The sequence below is a fragment of the Hippopotamus amphibius genome, chromosome 8, assembly GCF_030028045.1.
Source record: "Hippopotamus amphibius kiboko isolate mHipAmp2 chromosome 8, mHipAmp2.hap2, whole genome shotgun sequence".
NCBI classification, from domain to species: Eukaryota; Metazoa; Chordata; class Mammalia; order Artiodactyla; family Hippopotamidae; genus Hippopotamus; species Hippopotamus amphibius.
Window position 1 is genome coordinate 21886435 of NC_080193.1, and position 14642 is coordinate 21901076.

The window sequence follows — 14642 nt, forward strand, 5'->3', positions numbered from 1 at the left end:
AGAGGGAAAGTGAGTAGAGGACGACCAGATTCCTTTCTATGTTTTTATTTTTTTTCCAGGTTCCTTTTTAAGAACATGACCTTGAAGTTGTACCTCCTAGCTGTACTTATTGCTAATGCATAGAACATTCCAGAAGTGATGCAGTGTTCACCTGGCTTTCAAGGGCTGCTAGCTCTTGGGACCCAGCTGCCATGCTGGGAGGAACCCTCAACCACGTGAAATTGCTCGGTGTCGTGTTCTGGCAACAGCCCCTGCTGAGGTCCCAGCCAAAACCAGCTCCCAAAGCCAGACGAGTGAGTGAGGAAGCCTCCCTGATTCCTCCAGCCATTTCTGACCCCAAGCACACAAGAGAGCCCTGCAGCAACCACCTTGCTGAGCCCACTCACTCCACAACCGTTAGGAGATCATTGCAATAGATCGTAGTTGTTTCCTACCGCTAGGTTCAGAACGGTTTATGACACAGCAATAGATAGCCAAAGCAATACTGTTGAATTTTTTTTAATTTATTTATTTATTGGCTGTGTTGGGTCTTTGTTGCTGCGAGACGGCTTTCTCTAGTCGTGGCGAGCAAGGACTACTCTTCATTGCAGTACGTGGGCTTCTCATTGCGGAGGCTTCTCTTGTGGTGGATCCTGGGCTCTAGGCCCTTGGGCTTCAGTAGTTGTGGCTCATGGGCTTAGTAGTTGTGGCACACGGGCTTAGTTGCTCTTTGTCATGTGGGATCTTCCCGGGCCAAGGATCGAACCCATGTCCCCTGCATTAACAGGAGGATTCTTAACCACTGTACTATCTAGGAAGTCCCTTAACTGTGATTTTTAAAAAGACACATAACAGGGAATTCCCTGGCAGTCGAGTGATTAGGACTCCCATGCTTCCACTGTGGGGGGCGTGGGTTCCATCTCTGCTCAGGGAACTAAGATCATGCAAGCTGCTTGGCACAGCCAAAAAAAGAAAAAAAAAGAAAAAAACTTCCCAAATGGGAGCCTCTATGACTATTTTCTTTCTCCACCTATTTCCTAAACACTTTTCCATGTGTGCACATTTTTTTTTACCATTTAAACCATCTTCCAAGTGTATAGTTCAATGTCATTAAGTACATTCACACTGTCACGCAACAATCACCACCATCCGTCTCTAGAACTTTTCCATCTTCCCCCACTGAAACTCTGTCCCATTTAAACAACAACTCCCCATCCCCCTCCTCCAGCCACTGGCAACCCCCATTCTACTTTCTGTCTCTAGGAATTTGACTTCTCTAGGGACTTCACACAAGCGGGAATCGTACAGTATTTGTTCTTTCATGACTGGCTGATCTCACTGATCATCATGTCCTCAATATTCATCTATGTTGCAGCCTGTGTTAGAATCCCATTCCTTTTCATGGCTAAATAATACCCTAATGTATGGATATGCCACATTTTGTTTATCCATTCACCCATTGATAGACATTTGGATTCTTTCCACATCTGGGGCTATGGAATAGTGCTGCTGTGAACATGGGTGTACTGCAATTATCTTTAAATGTTACGCAGTTTAAAAGTCAACAGTCCTGCGTACCTGCCACTGCAGATTTGCATTCCAAGAGTAAATCAGTCCATCGCTCATGAAGATAAGGACCAGGTGACAGCCCTTACCTGTTCAGTGAAATGAATAAGCTGTACCTGATGACGGAGTCTCTTCTGAGAAACATCATAGATTTTTTTTTAAGTGACAGCCGGGCCCTTTCATAGTTTGTCATATCTTTGGGCATTCCATATCCAATTCTATCTTTCCCTCTGTATCCACCATAGCTAATAATTAGCAGCACACAGTTCAACACCAATGATGGGTGAGGCAATCAGTATAATAAACGGTAGACGCTGTCCTGGAGGACAAAGTCCCCAGCTAAGACACAAAGGAGCTGGAGAAATGTTTTTTCATATTGAAAGTGTTTTTGTCAGTGGAATAATGAATGAGGTCCTAATGGTGTTGGGGAAACTTAAAATAATTTTCAGATTAAAACTATTATAAGGTACCATGATTCACCTAGCGGACAAGCAAAGATCAAAGTTTGAGAAGCCCCAGTGCTGGCCAGGGTGTGGGGACACAGAGGTTGTTTATTGTTGGCAGAGTGTAAATTTGTGTAACCTCGTTGGAGGGGGACTTGGCAAAGTCTCTCTAAATTTAAAATGTATGTGCCCTTTGACCCACAAGTTCCCTTGTGAAGCGTATCTATCAGATACACACACGGGCAAAGATCTACATGTAAGAAGAATCTTACAGGGAATTCCCTGGCAGTCCAGTGGTTAGGACTCCGAGCGCTCATTGCCAAGGGCCTAGGTTCAATGCCTGGTTGGGGACCTAAGATCCCACAAACCACGAGGCAAGGCCAAAAAAAACCCAAAACAAAACAGAATAACAAACAAAGAAAAAATAACCTTATAAAAAATAAGATCTTATAAAAAAGAAAAGAATAGTCTTATAATCTTGTTGCACTGATTATAGTAGCAAAATATTAGAAGCAACATGAATATCCGACAGCAGAAAAATGCTTAACTACATGATGGTCCATCTACACCAGCCCCATCCAATAGAATTTTCTGCCATGATGAGAACATGTCCACTGGTCACATGTTTCTACTAAATTCTTTTTTTTTTTTTTTTTTTTTTTTTTAATTCTGGCCACGCCATGCAGCTTGTGAGATCTTAGTTCCCCAACCAGGGATTGAACCTGGGTCACAGCATTGAAAGGGCCAAATTCTAACCACTGGACCGCCAGGGAATTCCTCCCTTACTAGACTCTTAACATGTGGCCAGTGCAATGCATAAACACATTTTATTTCATTTTAATTAATTTAAAGGTAAATAGCCACATGTGTTTAGCTTCTTGGAATCGAGCTACGAACTTGTAACAACTTGGCCTCATCTTTCATTTATCCACACCTACAAGTCATCTCTGAGACTTTCCTGGAGCCCTTCATCCTGCCACTCCTAAATGCGTGACCCAGGAGACCATTCCTGAGGCCCTGGGTTTGCTGAGATGTCTCCACCACCCAGCCCAGCAAGAAAATAAAATGCTACTTCTTGGAATCAGAGCCTGATTCAGGTGCTTTGGGTCCTTAGAGCCCAGAGCTGTGGCAGTCAGAGCAGTAAAACAGAAAAAGCCATCGACCAAGAGTCCTTTATAAGGATGGTGTGGAGTGGGAGAGGAGAAAAAGTTTAGAACGGGGAAGGTGAGACTGATAAAGATAAATCTCTCTTCCATCATAATTTATCCAAAGGCACTTTCCTAAAAAGCAAAAGAAGGTTAAGGAGATCGATGCACTTTTTCTTGCCCTAGGACTGATCCATTTGTGATTTGGGTCCACGCCCTTTAGGGCAACCCCACCCCATCACAGTGCCTCAGTTTTATCCTAGATGCAAAACGAGTTTCTCCTATATCTGGAAATCATCTTAAGGTCTTCAGAAGGAAAAGTGTGGGAAATAGTCAAGGAAGCCTTCTACCATCTAAATAACCAGCCATGGCGAGGTAGCCCCACCCCTCAGATGAAAGGGGAGGAAAATAGCCTTATTAGAAAACACTTCTTAATAAAAAAATTTTATCAGAAACATTCACAGAAGGATTTTAGTCAAATGATGCAATAATTTTACAGAAATAATAACCATACTCTTGAAAGCCAGTGCTGATTACCAGGTGTATTAAAAATGGCCTTGGAGGGGCGCAGAAAGAAAAAAGCCGTGATCTTCGTGGTGCTTCCACAGGGATCTGAGAGCATAGTGGTTAAGAACCTGAAGCTGGGCAATCCCACTCCTGGGTATGTATCAGAAAAAAACAAAAACCCTAATTCGAAAAGATACACGCATCCCAATGTTCATAGCAGCATTATTTACAATGGCCAAAATATGGAAGCAACCTAAGTGCCCATCAACAGATGAATGGATAAAGATGTGGTGTGTTATATATGCAGAATGGAATATTACTCAGCCATAAAAAGCAATGAAAGAATGCCATTTGCAGTTACAGGGACGGACCTAGAGATTATCCTACTAAGTGAAGTAAGTCAGAAGGAGAAAGACAAATACTGTATGATATCACTTATATGTGGAATCTAAAAAATACAACAAATTAGTGATTAAAACAAGAAAGAGGGAGACTCACAGATACAGAGAACAAACTAGTGGTTACCAGTAGAGAGGGAAGAGATGGGGAATACAGGGATGGGGGAGGGGTAGGTACAAACTATTGGGTGTAAGATAGGCTCAAGGACGTATTGTACAACACAGGAAATATAGCCAATATTTTATAATAACTATAAATGGGAAATAACCGTTAAAAATTGTATAAAAATTTTAAAGTACAAAAAGAAATCAATACAAACATACACAATATTAAAAAAAAAAAGAGCATGGAACTGGAGCCTGGGGCCCTCCCTGTACCCCCTGTGCCTCAGTTTCCACATCAATAAACTCTGGACGTTCACTGCCTTGGTCGCAGAGTCGTTAAGAAGTTTCGGATTTAAAATGAGCCCCGAGCTTGGTAAGGGCTGAGTTATCAGTATCCTAATGGGTACGGGAAGTAACAGTAGACAAATATCCAACCAGTCAGAAAATCCCAGACACTGAGGATGCACTATGAACGCACTAGGAGTGGCTCACACACGGGATGAGGTTAGCTGGAAGCCAGAGGACTAGTTTAAAATGGTGGTCATGGAAGGGCGGTTGGATTTGAGACCTTAAAGAGAACATGGGGTCTTTGACTGGAAGATCTAGGGGAGGGCATTCCAGGCAGAGGTGAGTGCAAAGGCCATAAGCCAGAAAGAAAACCGTGAACCTAAGGGAGAATGAGCCACTAGACTGCCCCTGTTGGGGCAGAATGGCAGCAATGAGGCCAAGAGATAGGATGGGTGGTCTTTGGGGATTTTAAGCAGGGGAGGGCTTCTTGTTTTCAATAGCTAACTGGGGTGGCAAACCAGCAAGCGGGAAGACCTAGACACAAGGGCCGGTGGTCTATGTACTGGCAAGCTCTCACCTTCCGGGGGTCCCCTGGGCTCATCCCCCTCCCAATGCCCTTCATACCCTCCTGATTGTTGTATTTGCCCAAAGAGAGAGTCAGAAATGAGGAATCAGAGACATGGGCTCGAGCCATCAGCTTTCTGGAAATCTGCTCGTCCTACGCTACTGGGAGGAGAGTGGCTTGTCCAGGGCCCAAGCCGAGCAGAGACCAGCTGAGGGGGTTAAGGTGAGAGAAATCAGTGCCACGGATCAGGGTGCTGGCCTGGAGAAAGGGCCACAAGAGTCTGGCTATGTTTTATTTTATTTTATTTTTCTTTTATGAATTTATTTATTTATTGGCTGCATTGGGTCTTCGTTGCTGTGCGTGGGCTTTCTCTACTTGCAGAGAGTGGGGGCTACTCTTCGTTATGGTGTGAGGGTTTCTCAGTGTAGTGGCTTCTCTTGTTGTGGAGCACGGGCTCTAGGCATGTGGGCTTCAGTAGTTGTGGCTCACAGGCTCTAGAGTGCAGGCTCAGTAGTTGTGGCGCACAGGCTCAGCTGCTCCGTGGCATGTGAGATCTTCCTGGGCCAGGGCTTGAATCCATGTCCCCTGCATTGGCAGGTGGATTCTTAACCACTGCGCCACCAGGGAAGTCCTGGCTATGTTTTAGAGGCTGAGCGGATGGGGTTTGCTGATGAATTGGACTGCATGGATGAGAGGAAGAGAGGTAAAGGCTTTGGCTGGAACGGGAAGACAGAGCAGATATTAGCTGAGATGGAAAGATAAAGGGACAGACAGATGGAGACAGGAGTGCAAACTGGGAGACAATAAATGTGTTCTATTATATATATATTTCAAAATGGCACAGATATATGAGGAAACAATCACACAAGTCCAGAATGGGAGATATTTGTTAAGTTAGCTGGCCTGGTTCTTCAAGTCAGTGTCCTAGGAAATAAAAAAGGCTTAGGGGAACTTCCCTGGTGGTCCTGCAGTAAAGAATCCACCTTGCAATTCAGGGGATGCGGGTTCAATCCCTGGTTGGGGAACTAAGATCCCACATGCCACAGTGCAATGAAGCCTGAGCGCCACAACTACTGAGCTCACACACCTTAACTGGAGAGCCTGCATGCCACAAAATACAGAGCCCATGTACTCTGGAGCCTGTGTGCCACAACTAGAGGAAACCTGCTGCCACAACTAGAGAGAAGCCAGTGTGCCACAACAAAAGATCCTGCATGCCTCAACGAAGATCCCACCTGCCACAACCAAGACACGATGCAGCCAAAAAATAAATAAATAATAAATTAATTTAAACTAAATTTTTCTTTAAAAAGGCTTAGGGTTGTTCTAGAGAAAGAGATGTGGGGAATTCTCTGGCAGTCTAGTGGTTAGGAATGTGCCTCTCACTGCTGAGGTCCTGGGTTCAATCCTTGATGGAGGAACTAAGATCCCACAAGCCATGCTGCACAGCACCTTCCCCCCCAAAAAAGAGGGGTGTTGGAGAGAAGGGAAAGAAGGTTAGTTCTCTCCTGGACCAGGATGGAAGAGACCCTCGGGTGTGACAACACAGATATGGTTAAAGTATAGCCACCTACCCACAGTTTCTCAAAGTCGTGTGCCAGAGGTACACTGGCGGGGACTTCAGTGTTACATCTAACCCTGACCCCTGAGATCTACCCCCTAGGTCTGTCTCCAAAAAAGGTTGGTGATGACATTGAGACTGGAAGGATCTGAGGATGATGGTGAAACTGACCATTCAGAACCAACAGGCTCAGATTGAGACGGTACCTTCTGCTTCTGCCCTGATCATTGAAGTCCTCAAGGAACCGCCAAGAGACAGACAGAAGCAGAAAAACATTAGGCACAGCGGGAGTATCACTTTGACGGGATTGTCAACATTGCCTGACAGATGCAGAACCGGTCTTCAGCTAGAGAATTCTCTGGCAACCATCAAGAGACCCTGGGGACTGCCCGGTCTGTGAGGTGCTGTGCTGATGCCACTACCATCATGACATCATAGATGACATCAACAGTGGTGTCATGGGATGACCAGCTAGTTAAAAACTAGAAAGGAAAGTGTTTCAATAAAGGATCGCTTAAATAAAGAAAGAAAGGATCATTTCACAACCAAACCAAACCAAAAAAAAGAGAGAGAGAGAAAAAGAGAGAAAGATAAGACATAATAACCAATGCAAAGCATGAATCTTTACTGAATCCTGACTCAAAAAATAAATCAGGTATAGTGAGATTCTCCACATGATTTATTCCAAAAACTTTTAAAATTCTCTTTTGGCAGGGAAACATTTGACAAAAAAAAAAATGTCTAATCTGTTTTCAAATATCTTTTTAAATGAAAGAAAAGAACGAGGCCATTTTAAGGCCCACATAGGCCCTAGACATTTTTACCTTGGATGCCACAGCCAAATAGAAAACATTTCATATTACATCTTGTATTAAAAGGTACCCCCATTAAATACAATTCCCTATGTCAGCGTTGAAGTGGGTTCCAGTTTGTGTGTTAGCTTTTGAAAATACTAAAATATTTCAATTCAGTCTTGTAATGTTCATATATGGTAAAAAGAACAATGTGTTTTTTACAGCCTCAAGCATTTCAGGAGGCCTTTGCAAACTCTAGTGAAGCTGGTCAGGATGGCCTGTGCCAGGGGCACGACCAATAGGGAGGAGGGGGCAGAGAGGTGTGACCCAGTGTCTGTGTGGGCATGTGGAGGAGTCAGCATTTCCTTTGAAGCCCATATGACCCGTCTATTCTGCATTGTGTGGGATCGCCTCTAGGAAGTCCACTCATCAGTTTCCCTTCCCTGGTATCTTTGGGGGTTTCTGACAAATGCCTACACTTTCCATAAATCTGTGCTGATAGTCCCTTGTTGCTCAGACAGCCTCCTGCCTCAGGAAATTCTGCCAGTGGCCTCTTGCCATCCTGTACGTGGTTTCTCTGGGCTGCTATTTAACCTCTCTGTGCTGTCCCAGGAACCCAGCACTTTCCTTACTGCAGCCAAGGCTATAGATTTTTTTTTAAAGTCAGACATAGGGGAATGGTGGTATTTTAGAAAGAGGGAGAAGCTGGAGTGAAACAAGGAGGTAGAAAATGTCAGGGAGTGTATGGGAAAAAAGAAAATGGCCAGCAGATAAGAAAAGCAGGAAGAGCGTTTTGAGAGGTTAGATCTGATGAGATACTGTAAGAAACAGAGAATCTACATTGAATAATAGCTACATTAGATACTATGGAGTCATTCCAGCTGGAATGGAAAAGGAGATGGCTTCAGGACTGGCATTAAAAGGATAAAGTAAAAGGCATTTGGGGAGGACAGTAAATCAACTTTTACCAATGAGTAAACAACCCTCCGTGAGAAATAAAGTAAAAGCACACGGTGCCTGCTCAACCACAACCGCTTGGGGGCGCTGCAGGCTTCATGACGAAACCAAAGTCTGTCCCAGTAGCTCCCTCTTCCGGCAGAGATAAGCTCTGCACACTAAGGCTGACATCCTTGAATTAAAAAGCACTTGGCAATTCCAAACATACCCCTGTGAGGACCATATTTATAATAATCTGACGAGGACTTCGTTGTGCTTTCAGACAGAACGTAAAAAGGAACACTAAACAAATAGGAGCCACACATTTTTCTTCTGGTTTATTCAAGATTCACACAACCACATCTATGTAAATGGATCTTTACATAGTATTAACTCATGTGCGAAAACCAAACTTTGGGGTGCTTTAAGATTTAGCAACCATTTAACGAAACTGAACAAGTCTAGCGTCTCTGTTCTTTAACTACTCAGAATCCCTTGATGGTAGAAACGCTTCTCATTCATCACATCACTATTGTTCCTGTCATGCTTGTATTTGTTGGATGGAGGGTCCTGTAAATGTTCACTAGGGATTGTGTTGCTCTCATGATCTTTTATTCTTGAGAAAATTACATGACAGTTGTCTTTCCTTTATACAGAATGAAAGGATTTTGGAACTCTGAACTCTGTCAAAACTATAAAAGACAAAGTGAAAAAGCATGGTGCAGGACACACTGCAAACAAGTATGCTACATTTTGTGTAAAGGGGAATTAATAATTAGTAGTTGCTTGTACACGCACAGAGAAACTGACAGTACATACTAGGGGAGGTGGAGAACCGGGTGCCTGGGAGACAAAATGGAAGACTTTTCATTATATACTGTTTTAAACTTTTTGCATGTCTGAAAGACATGAAGGTATTATCCACTCAAAAAAAAAAAGGAAAATATCATGAGACAATAACAAATTCAGTAACTGTTACTTATAAAAATGTTTTAAAGCTGATTTTTTAAATTATCCCCAAGATCCTTATTAAATAGAAATCTTGTGTTTTTACACTATCCTTTCAAAATATTAGTATATGAAAGATATGTGTACAAGGATGTACTTTACAGCAGCACTGTAACAGCAAAAACCTAAAAGCAAATGTTGGTGGACAAGTTAAGTCACAGGTCATCTATACAATGGATTACTAGCTAGAATATTAGAAAGAATGATGGAGATCTTTATATGCTGGCATGGAAAGGTGTCCATAATTACCTAGGTTTTTTTTTTTAAAGCTGAGAAACACTATGTTGTGAATGGTCCTATTTTTTATGTATGTATACATATATACCTACTACACAGGAGGAAAGCCCAAATGAACACCAAACTTTAAAATTAGTTATCACTGGGAAGGAAATATGGTTAACTACTTAAGTGGGCTACCTTTGACTTTAAAAAACACAATGTATGTATACATTGTAATTACAAACAGTAAGAGGCAAATATACTTTTTCCCTGGCAGTAAGCTTACATGGAACTTTCATTTTCTATTATCATTGATTTTAATGTATTATATCTTATATTTTTAATATATTTTGTTTGTACTATCATTGAATGTATCTATAACTGTTTTTCAAAACTTTTCTAGTATTTACACCTGTAATTAGCAATTCCTTTCATTAAACCTGACAGGAAAGAGCTGGTGTTCTTCATTGAGGTTCTCCATTGAGCATCCCCATCCCTACAACACCCACACAGCTTTATGCTCTAATGCCAAGATCCTTCTAATTGTGCAACGCACACATGGCCCCCCACGAGATGACACACCCCCACGTTTCAGTGTTACTAGCCAGTGACCATCTCACACTTGAAGACAAAGCACTCATTGATACTTAGGAAACGGGCAAAACCTGTGCTGCAGCAGTCATTTTCGAGATGCTCTCTTTTCCCCCTGTGCTATGACCACTCATTTTTAATGAGCAACACACTTACACAAAAATTGTTCACATAGTGACTGGATGTGGTTACAGGTGCTGGAGTTCCAGGGATTCTTATGTTGCTTCTTGACCTATACGTCCATTGGCATGGGTGAATCATGGAAATCAGTGAACTATACATGTACTCATGTCAATAAACTGAAAAACCACAGTAACGGACTTGCCTAAGACTCACAAATTTCTCAAGTGGCATTTCCTAGTTGATTCCCTAAAGCTAGGATTTAAGCCTGTTCAGCTATTTTAGACCTGGTAATAACACAAAATTTCCTTTGTGTTGTAAGTTACACACGAATAAAAAGTGGGAGTTGAAGGGAGAAATTGGACGGAGTGCCGCTCTTTGGAGAAAATAATCACATTTCAAGTCCTCAACAGGCCTTATTTCAGGGGTGCCTACCAACCAGTGCCAATTCCTCCTATTAACTCAGCTTCCCAGCAACTTTCACCTTTGGCTCTAGTTATGACATACAAAGAGACTTACCAATAGCATCTGACTGGGTAAATGTCACTACCATATAAGACCAAGAGCCCACAAAGTAAGCTATATACAAATCCTTCATCTAGTCACTTAAAATTAAGGAATCTTGACAATTTTATCTTAGCAAAAATTATGACAATAGCTTTAATCCTCTAATCCCTAAACTTTCCAGCAAAATGCCTAATGAGGAGACTTCAGTAAAAATTAAATTGCCACATCTTTTAAAAAAATTTGGTCAAATGACTTTCTATGCAGCTCAATGTGAATTTCAACAGAGCTATGCACTAAAACTGATTTTTCTGTAAGTCCCCTTCCACCACTCCGGCCCTTCTTCTATCTCCTCCCTGCTGGTATTCCAGAAACTTTCCCACTCTCAGGTACCACACTCAAACTCAGTATTTTTAAAGTCACAAGTTTACAAGTAAATCTACATATAAATGTCCATGTAGAGAATTCTAATTGCAACCTCCAATTTGTCTGATTTTTTCTTATACTCACCCACTGAAGGTCTGCATTAAGGCCATCTTTTACTCATGTTTCTTACCTCCAGGTTACCACAGAATCACCTGGTAGACCGAAAACTTTGATTCCTCACACCCCACCCATAACTGAAAAGAATCTTCCATAAACACTTGTTAAAAATAAATAGATCACACTATTTGGGAATGCAACAACTTTATTGAAAGAAAAGTGCAATGAAATTTGTTGAAAGCTTAAAAGGGAGAACTTAGAAACCTCCCCTCAGGCGCAGGACCAAGTGCAGAGTGGACTCCTTCTGGATGTTGTAGTCAGACAGGGTGCGCCCATCTTCCAGCTGCTTCCCAGCAAAGATCAATCTCTGCTGGTCTGGGGGGATGCCCTCTTTGTCTTGGATCTTCGCCTTGACATTCTCGATGGTGTCACTGGGCTCCACTTCCAGGGTGATGGTCTTACCAGTCAAGGTCTTCACGAAGATCTGCATCCCACCTCTGAGGCGGAGGACCAGGTGCAGAGTGGACTCCTTCTGGATGTTGTAGTCAGACAGGGTGCGCCCATCTTCCAGCTGCTTCCCAGCAAAGATCAATCTCTGCTGGTCAGGGGGGATGCCCTCTTTGTCTTGGATCTTCGCCTTGACATTCTCGATGGTGTCACTGGGCTCCACTTCCAGGGTGATGGTCTTACCAGTCAAGGTCTTCACGAAGATCTGCATCCCACCTCTGAGGCGGAGGACCAGGTGCAGAGTGGACTCCTTCTGGATGTTGTAGTCAGACAGGGTGCGCCCATCTTCCAGCTGCTTCCCAGCAAAGATCAATCTCTGCTGGTCAGGGGGGATGCCCTCTTTGTCTTGGATCTTTGCCTTGACATTCTCGATGGTGTCACTGGGCTCCACTTCCAGGGTGATGGTCTTACCAGTCAAGGTCTTCACGAAGATCTGCATCCCACCTCTGAGGCGGAGGACCAGGTGCAGAGTGGACTCCTTCTGGATGTTGTAGTCAGACAGGGTGCGCCCATCTTCTAGCTGCTTCCCAGCAAAGATCAATCTCTGCTGGTCAGGGGGGATGCCCTCTTTGTCTTGGATCTTTGCCTTGACATTCTCGATGGTGTCACTGGGTTCCACTTCCAGGGTGATGGTCTTACCAGTCAAGGTCTTCACGAAGATCTGCATCCCACCCCTGAGGCGGAGGACCAGGTGCAGAGTGGACTCCTTCTGGATGTTGTAGTCAGACAGGGTGCGCCCATCTTCCAGCTGCTTCCCAGCAAAGATCAATCTCTGCTGGTCAGGGGGGATGCCCTCTTTGTCTTGGATCTTCGCCTTGACATTCTCGATGGTGTCACTGGGCTCCACTTCCAGGGTGATGGTCTTACCAGTCAAGGTCTTCACAAAGATCTGCATCCCACCTCTGAGGCGGAGGACCAGGTGCAGAGTGGACTCCTTCTGGATGTTGTAGTCAGACAGGGTGCGCCCATCTTCCAGCTGCTTCCCAGCAAAGATCAATCTCTGCTGGTCAGGGGGGATGCCCTCTTTGTCTTGGATCTTTGCCTTGACATTCTCGATGGTGTCACTGGGTTCCACTTCCAGGGTGATGGTCTTACCAGTCAAGGTCTTCACAAAGATCTGCATCCCACCTCTGAGGCGGAGGACCAGGTGCAGAGTGGACTCCTTCTGGATGTTGTAGTCAGACAGGGTGCGCCCATCTTCCAGCTGCTTCCCGGCAAAGATCAATCTCTGCTGGTCAGGGGGGATGCCCTCTTTGTCTTGGATCTTTGCCTTGACATTCTCGATGGTGTCACTGGGTTCCACTTCCAGGGTGATGGTCTTACCAGTCAAGGTCTTCACGAAGATCTGCATCCCACCTCTGAGGCGGAGGACCAGGTGCAGAGTGGACTCCTTCTGGATGTTGTAGTCAGACAGGGTGCGCCCATCTTCCAGCTGTTTCCCGGCAAAGATCAATCTCTGCTGGTCAGGGGGGATGCCTTCTTTTTCTTGGATCTTCCCCTTGACATTCTCGATGGTGTCACTGGGCTCCACTTCCAGGGTGATGGTCTTACCAGTCAAGGTCTTTACAAAGATCTGCATTGTCTGTTAGAACAAAAAAATAACACGAAAAAGAATCCCAGCGTTTAGCAGGTAATTCACAGGTAAACACACACCCAATCCTAAAAACTTAACCGTCCCTACGTACTAGCCAACCGACCAAAAAACTCAGACTTGACCAATGAGCTCAACATCAAGGTTTCAGACACTTAAGAGACAAAAAGCAAGGAAACCTGGCCCAAGGAAACTCGCGGGCCTCACTTATCCTCCCCCCTCACTTGATGTCTATCCCATACCGACAGGCAGCGTCTACCCCCGGCCCCAACCCTGTGTCCCGTGACGAGTGAGAACCTCCCTACACACATAACCTGCAGGTGGCCCCACCCTAGATTATGAGCCCACAGAAGGGTTGACGTCTCGTGACCGCGGTGGCGGAGGCCCCTCCCCCATCGCGCGGGCAAAACGGCTCCTTGGCAGCGGCAGTTCGTGTCCCTTCACTGGGACGGGACACCGAGTTCCGGCACCAGTCAAACCGCGACCTAATTCCAGATGCCCTCATGCGCTGCCCCACCCCGTCCCCCAAAAAGCGGGGCCCCGCCGCCATGGAGACCTCCCCTCTCGCGCTTCCTTTCCTCTCGCAGTCCCCTCCCCCGCCCCCCATCTCCTCTCTCCGTCCTCAGAAGCCGCTTCAGAGTCCGGCTTCTCCCACCAAGGAACCGGGAACGGCCGCCATTTTGCCGCGTTCCTCCCCCTCAGGGCCACCCCGCTGCTCGCGGACCCCGGGTGACTGAAGGCCTCGGCGGCCCCTCTGCCCGCAGCGGGCACGTCCACCTCCCGCGCCCCCCATGACCGCATGGCCGCAAGACCCGCAGACCCCCTCCTCACCAAGTGGCAGTGGCGGTGGCAGTAGCGAACACAGAAGCACAGCAGCTGAACTCCTGGCCTCAACGGAACTGCCTACGCCGCACCCGGCGCTTCCTTATATAGTCATAAGGGAAGCGCCGCACCGATAGATCCCTCCGCAGAAACGCCGAGAAGGGACTACTTTTCGCAGCCCTCCTGCCCTCTGAAGAGAAAAGAAGTCCCCTAGCATCGACTTAATTCCACTCCTGAAATGCTCTCCTGTGAAGACTGGCGCTCTGGGGCCGAATCTGGCGGGGAGCGGGCCCCGGTTCTGAGAGGCCGCGCGGAGGGATCAGCGAGCTCGTTGAGCACTGCGGCAGCGGACGTGGCCGGGGCTCGACTGGCGGAGGGGGAGATGGGGGCGGGGGAAACGTGAAAACACGGCGCGGAGTCGCCTGGTCGTCCGGAGCGGGTGGTTCTCCCGCCGCCCGGCCCCGAGGCCCCCGGCCCCGAGGCCCCCGTCCCCTCGGTCTGGCCGGGCCC

General features: G+C 45.6%; 1 protein-coding gene and 2 pseudogenes across 1 annotated transcript; 2 read left to right on the plus strand and 1 right to left on the minus strand.

Moving 5' to 3' along the window:
• The first annotated feature begins 5110 nt into the window (after window positions 1–5110).
• Window positions 5111–7036, plus strand: LOC130859134 (60S ribosomal protein L12-like; annotated as a pseudogene).
• On the plus strand, window positions 6470–6581 carry LOC130859748 (U6atac minor spliceosomal RNA; annotated as a pseudogene).
• Window positions 7037–11399: 4363 nt separating the features above from the next.
• Window positions 11400–14277, minus strand: UBC (ubiquitin C). The gene is made up of 2 exons (XM_057745908.1): window positions 14142–14277; window positions 11400–13301 (listed from the first exon to the last, which is right to left on the minus strand). Exon 2 carries the CDS (start codon window positions 13296–13298, stop codon window positions 11469–11471), a length of 1830 nt encoding a protein of 609 aa, XP_057601891.1. The 5' UTR covers window positions 13299–13301; window positions 14142–14277; the 3' UTR covers window positions 11400–11468.
• Between the last annotated feature and the right edge of the window lie 365 nt (window positions 14278–14642).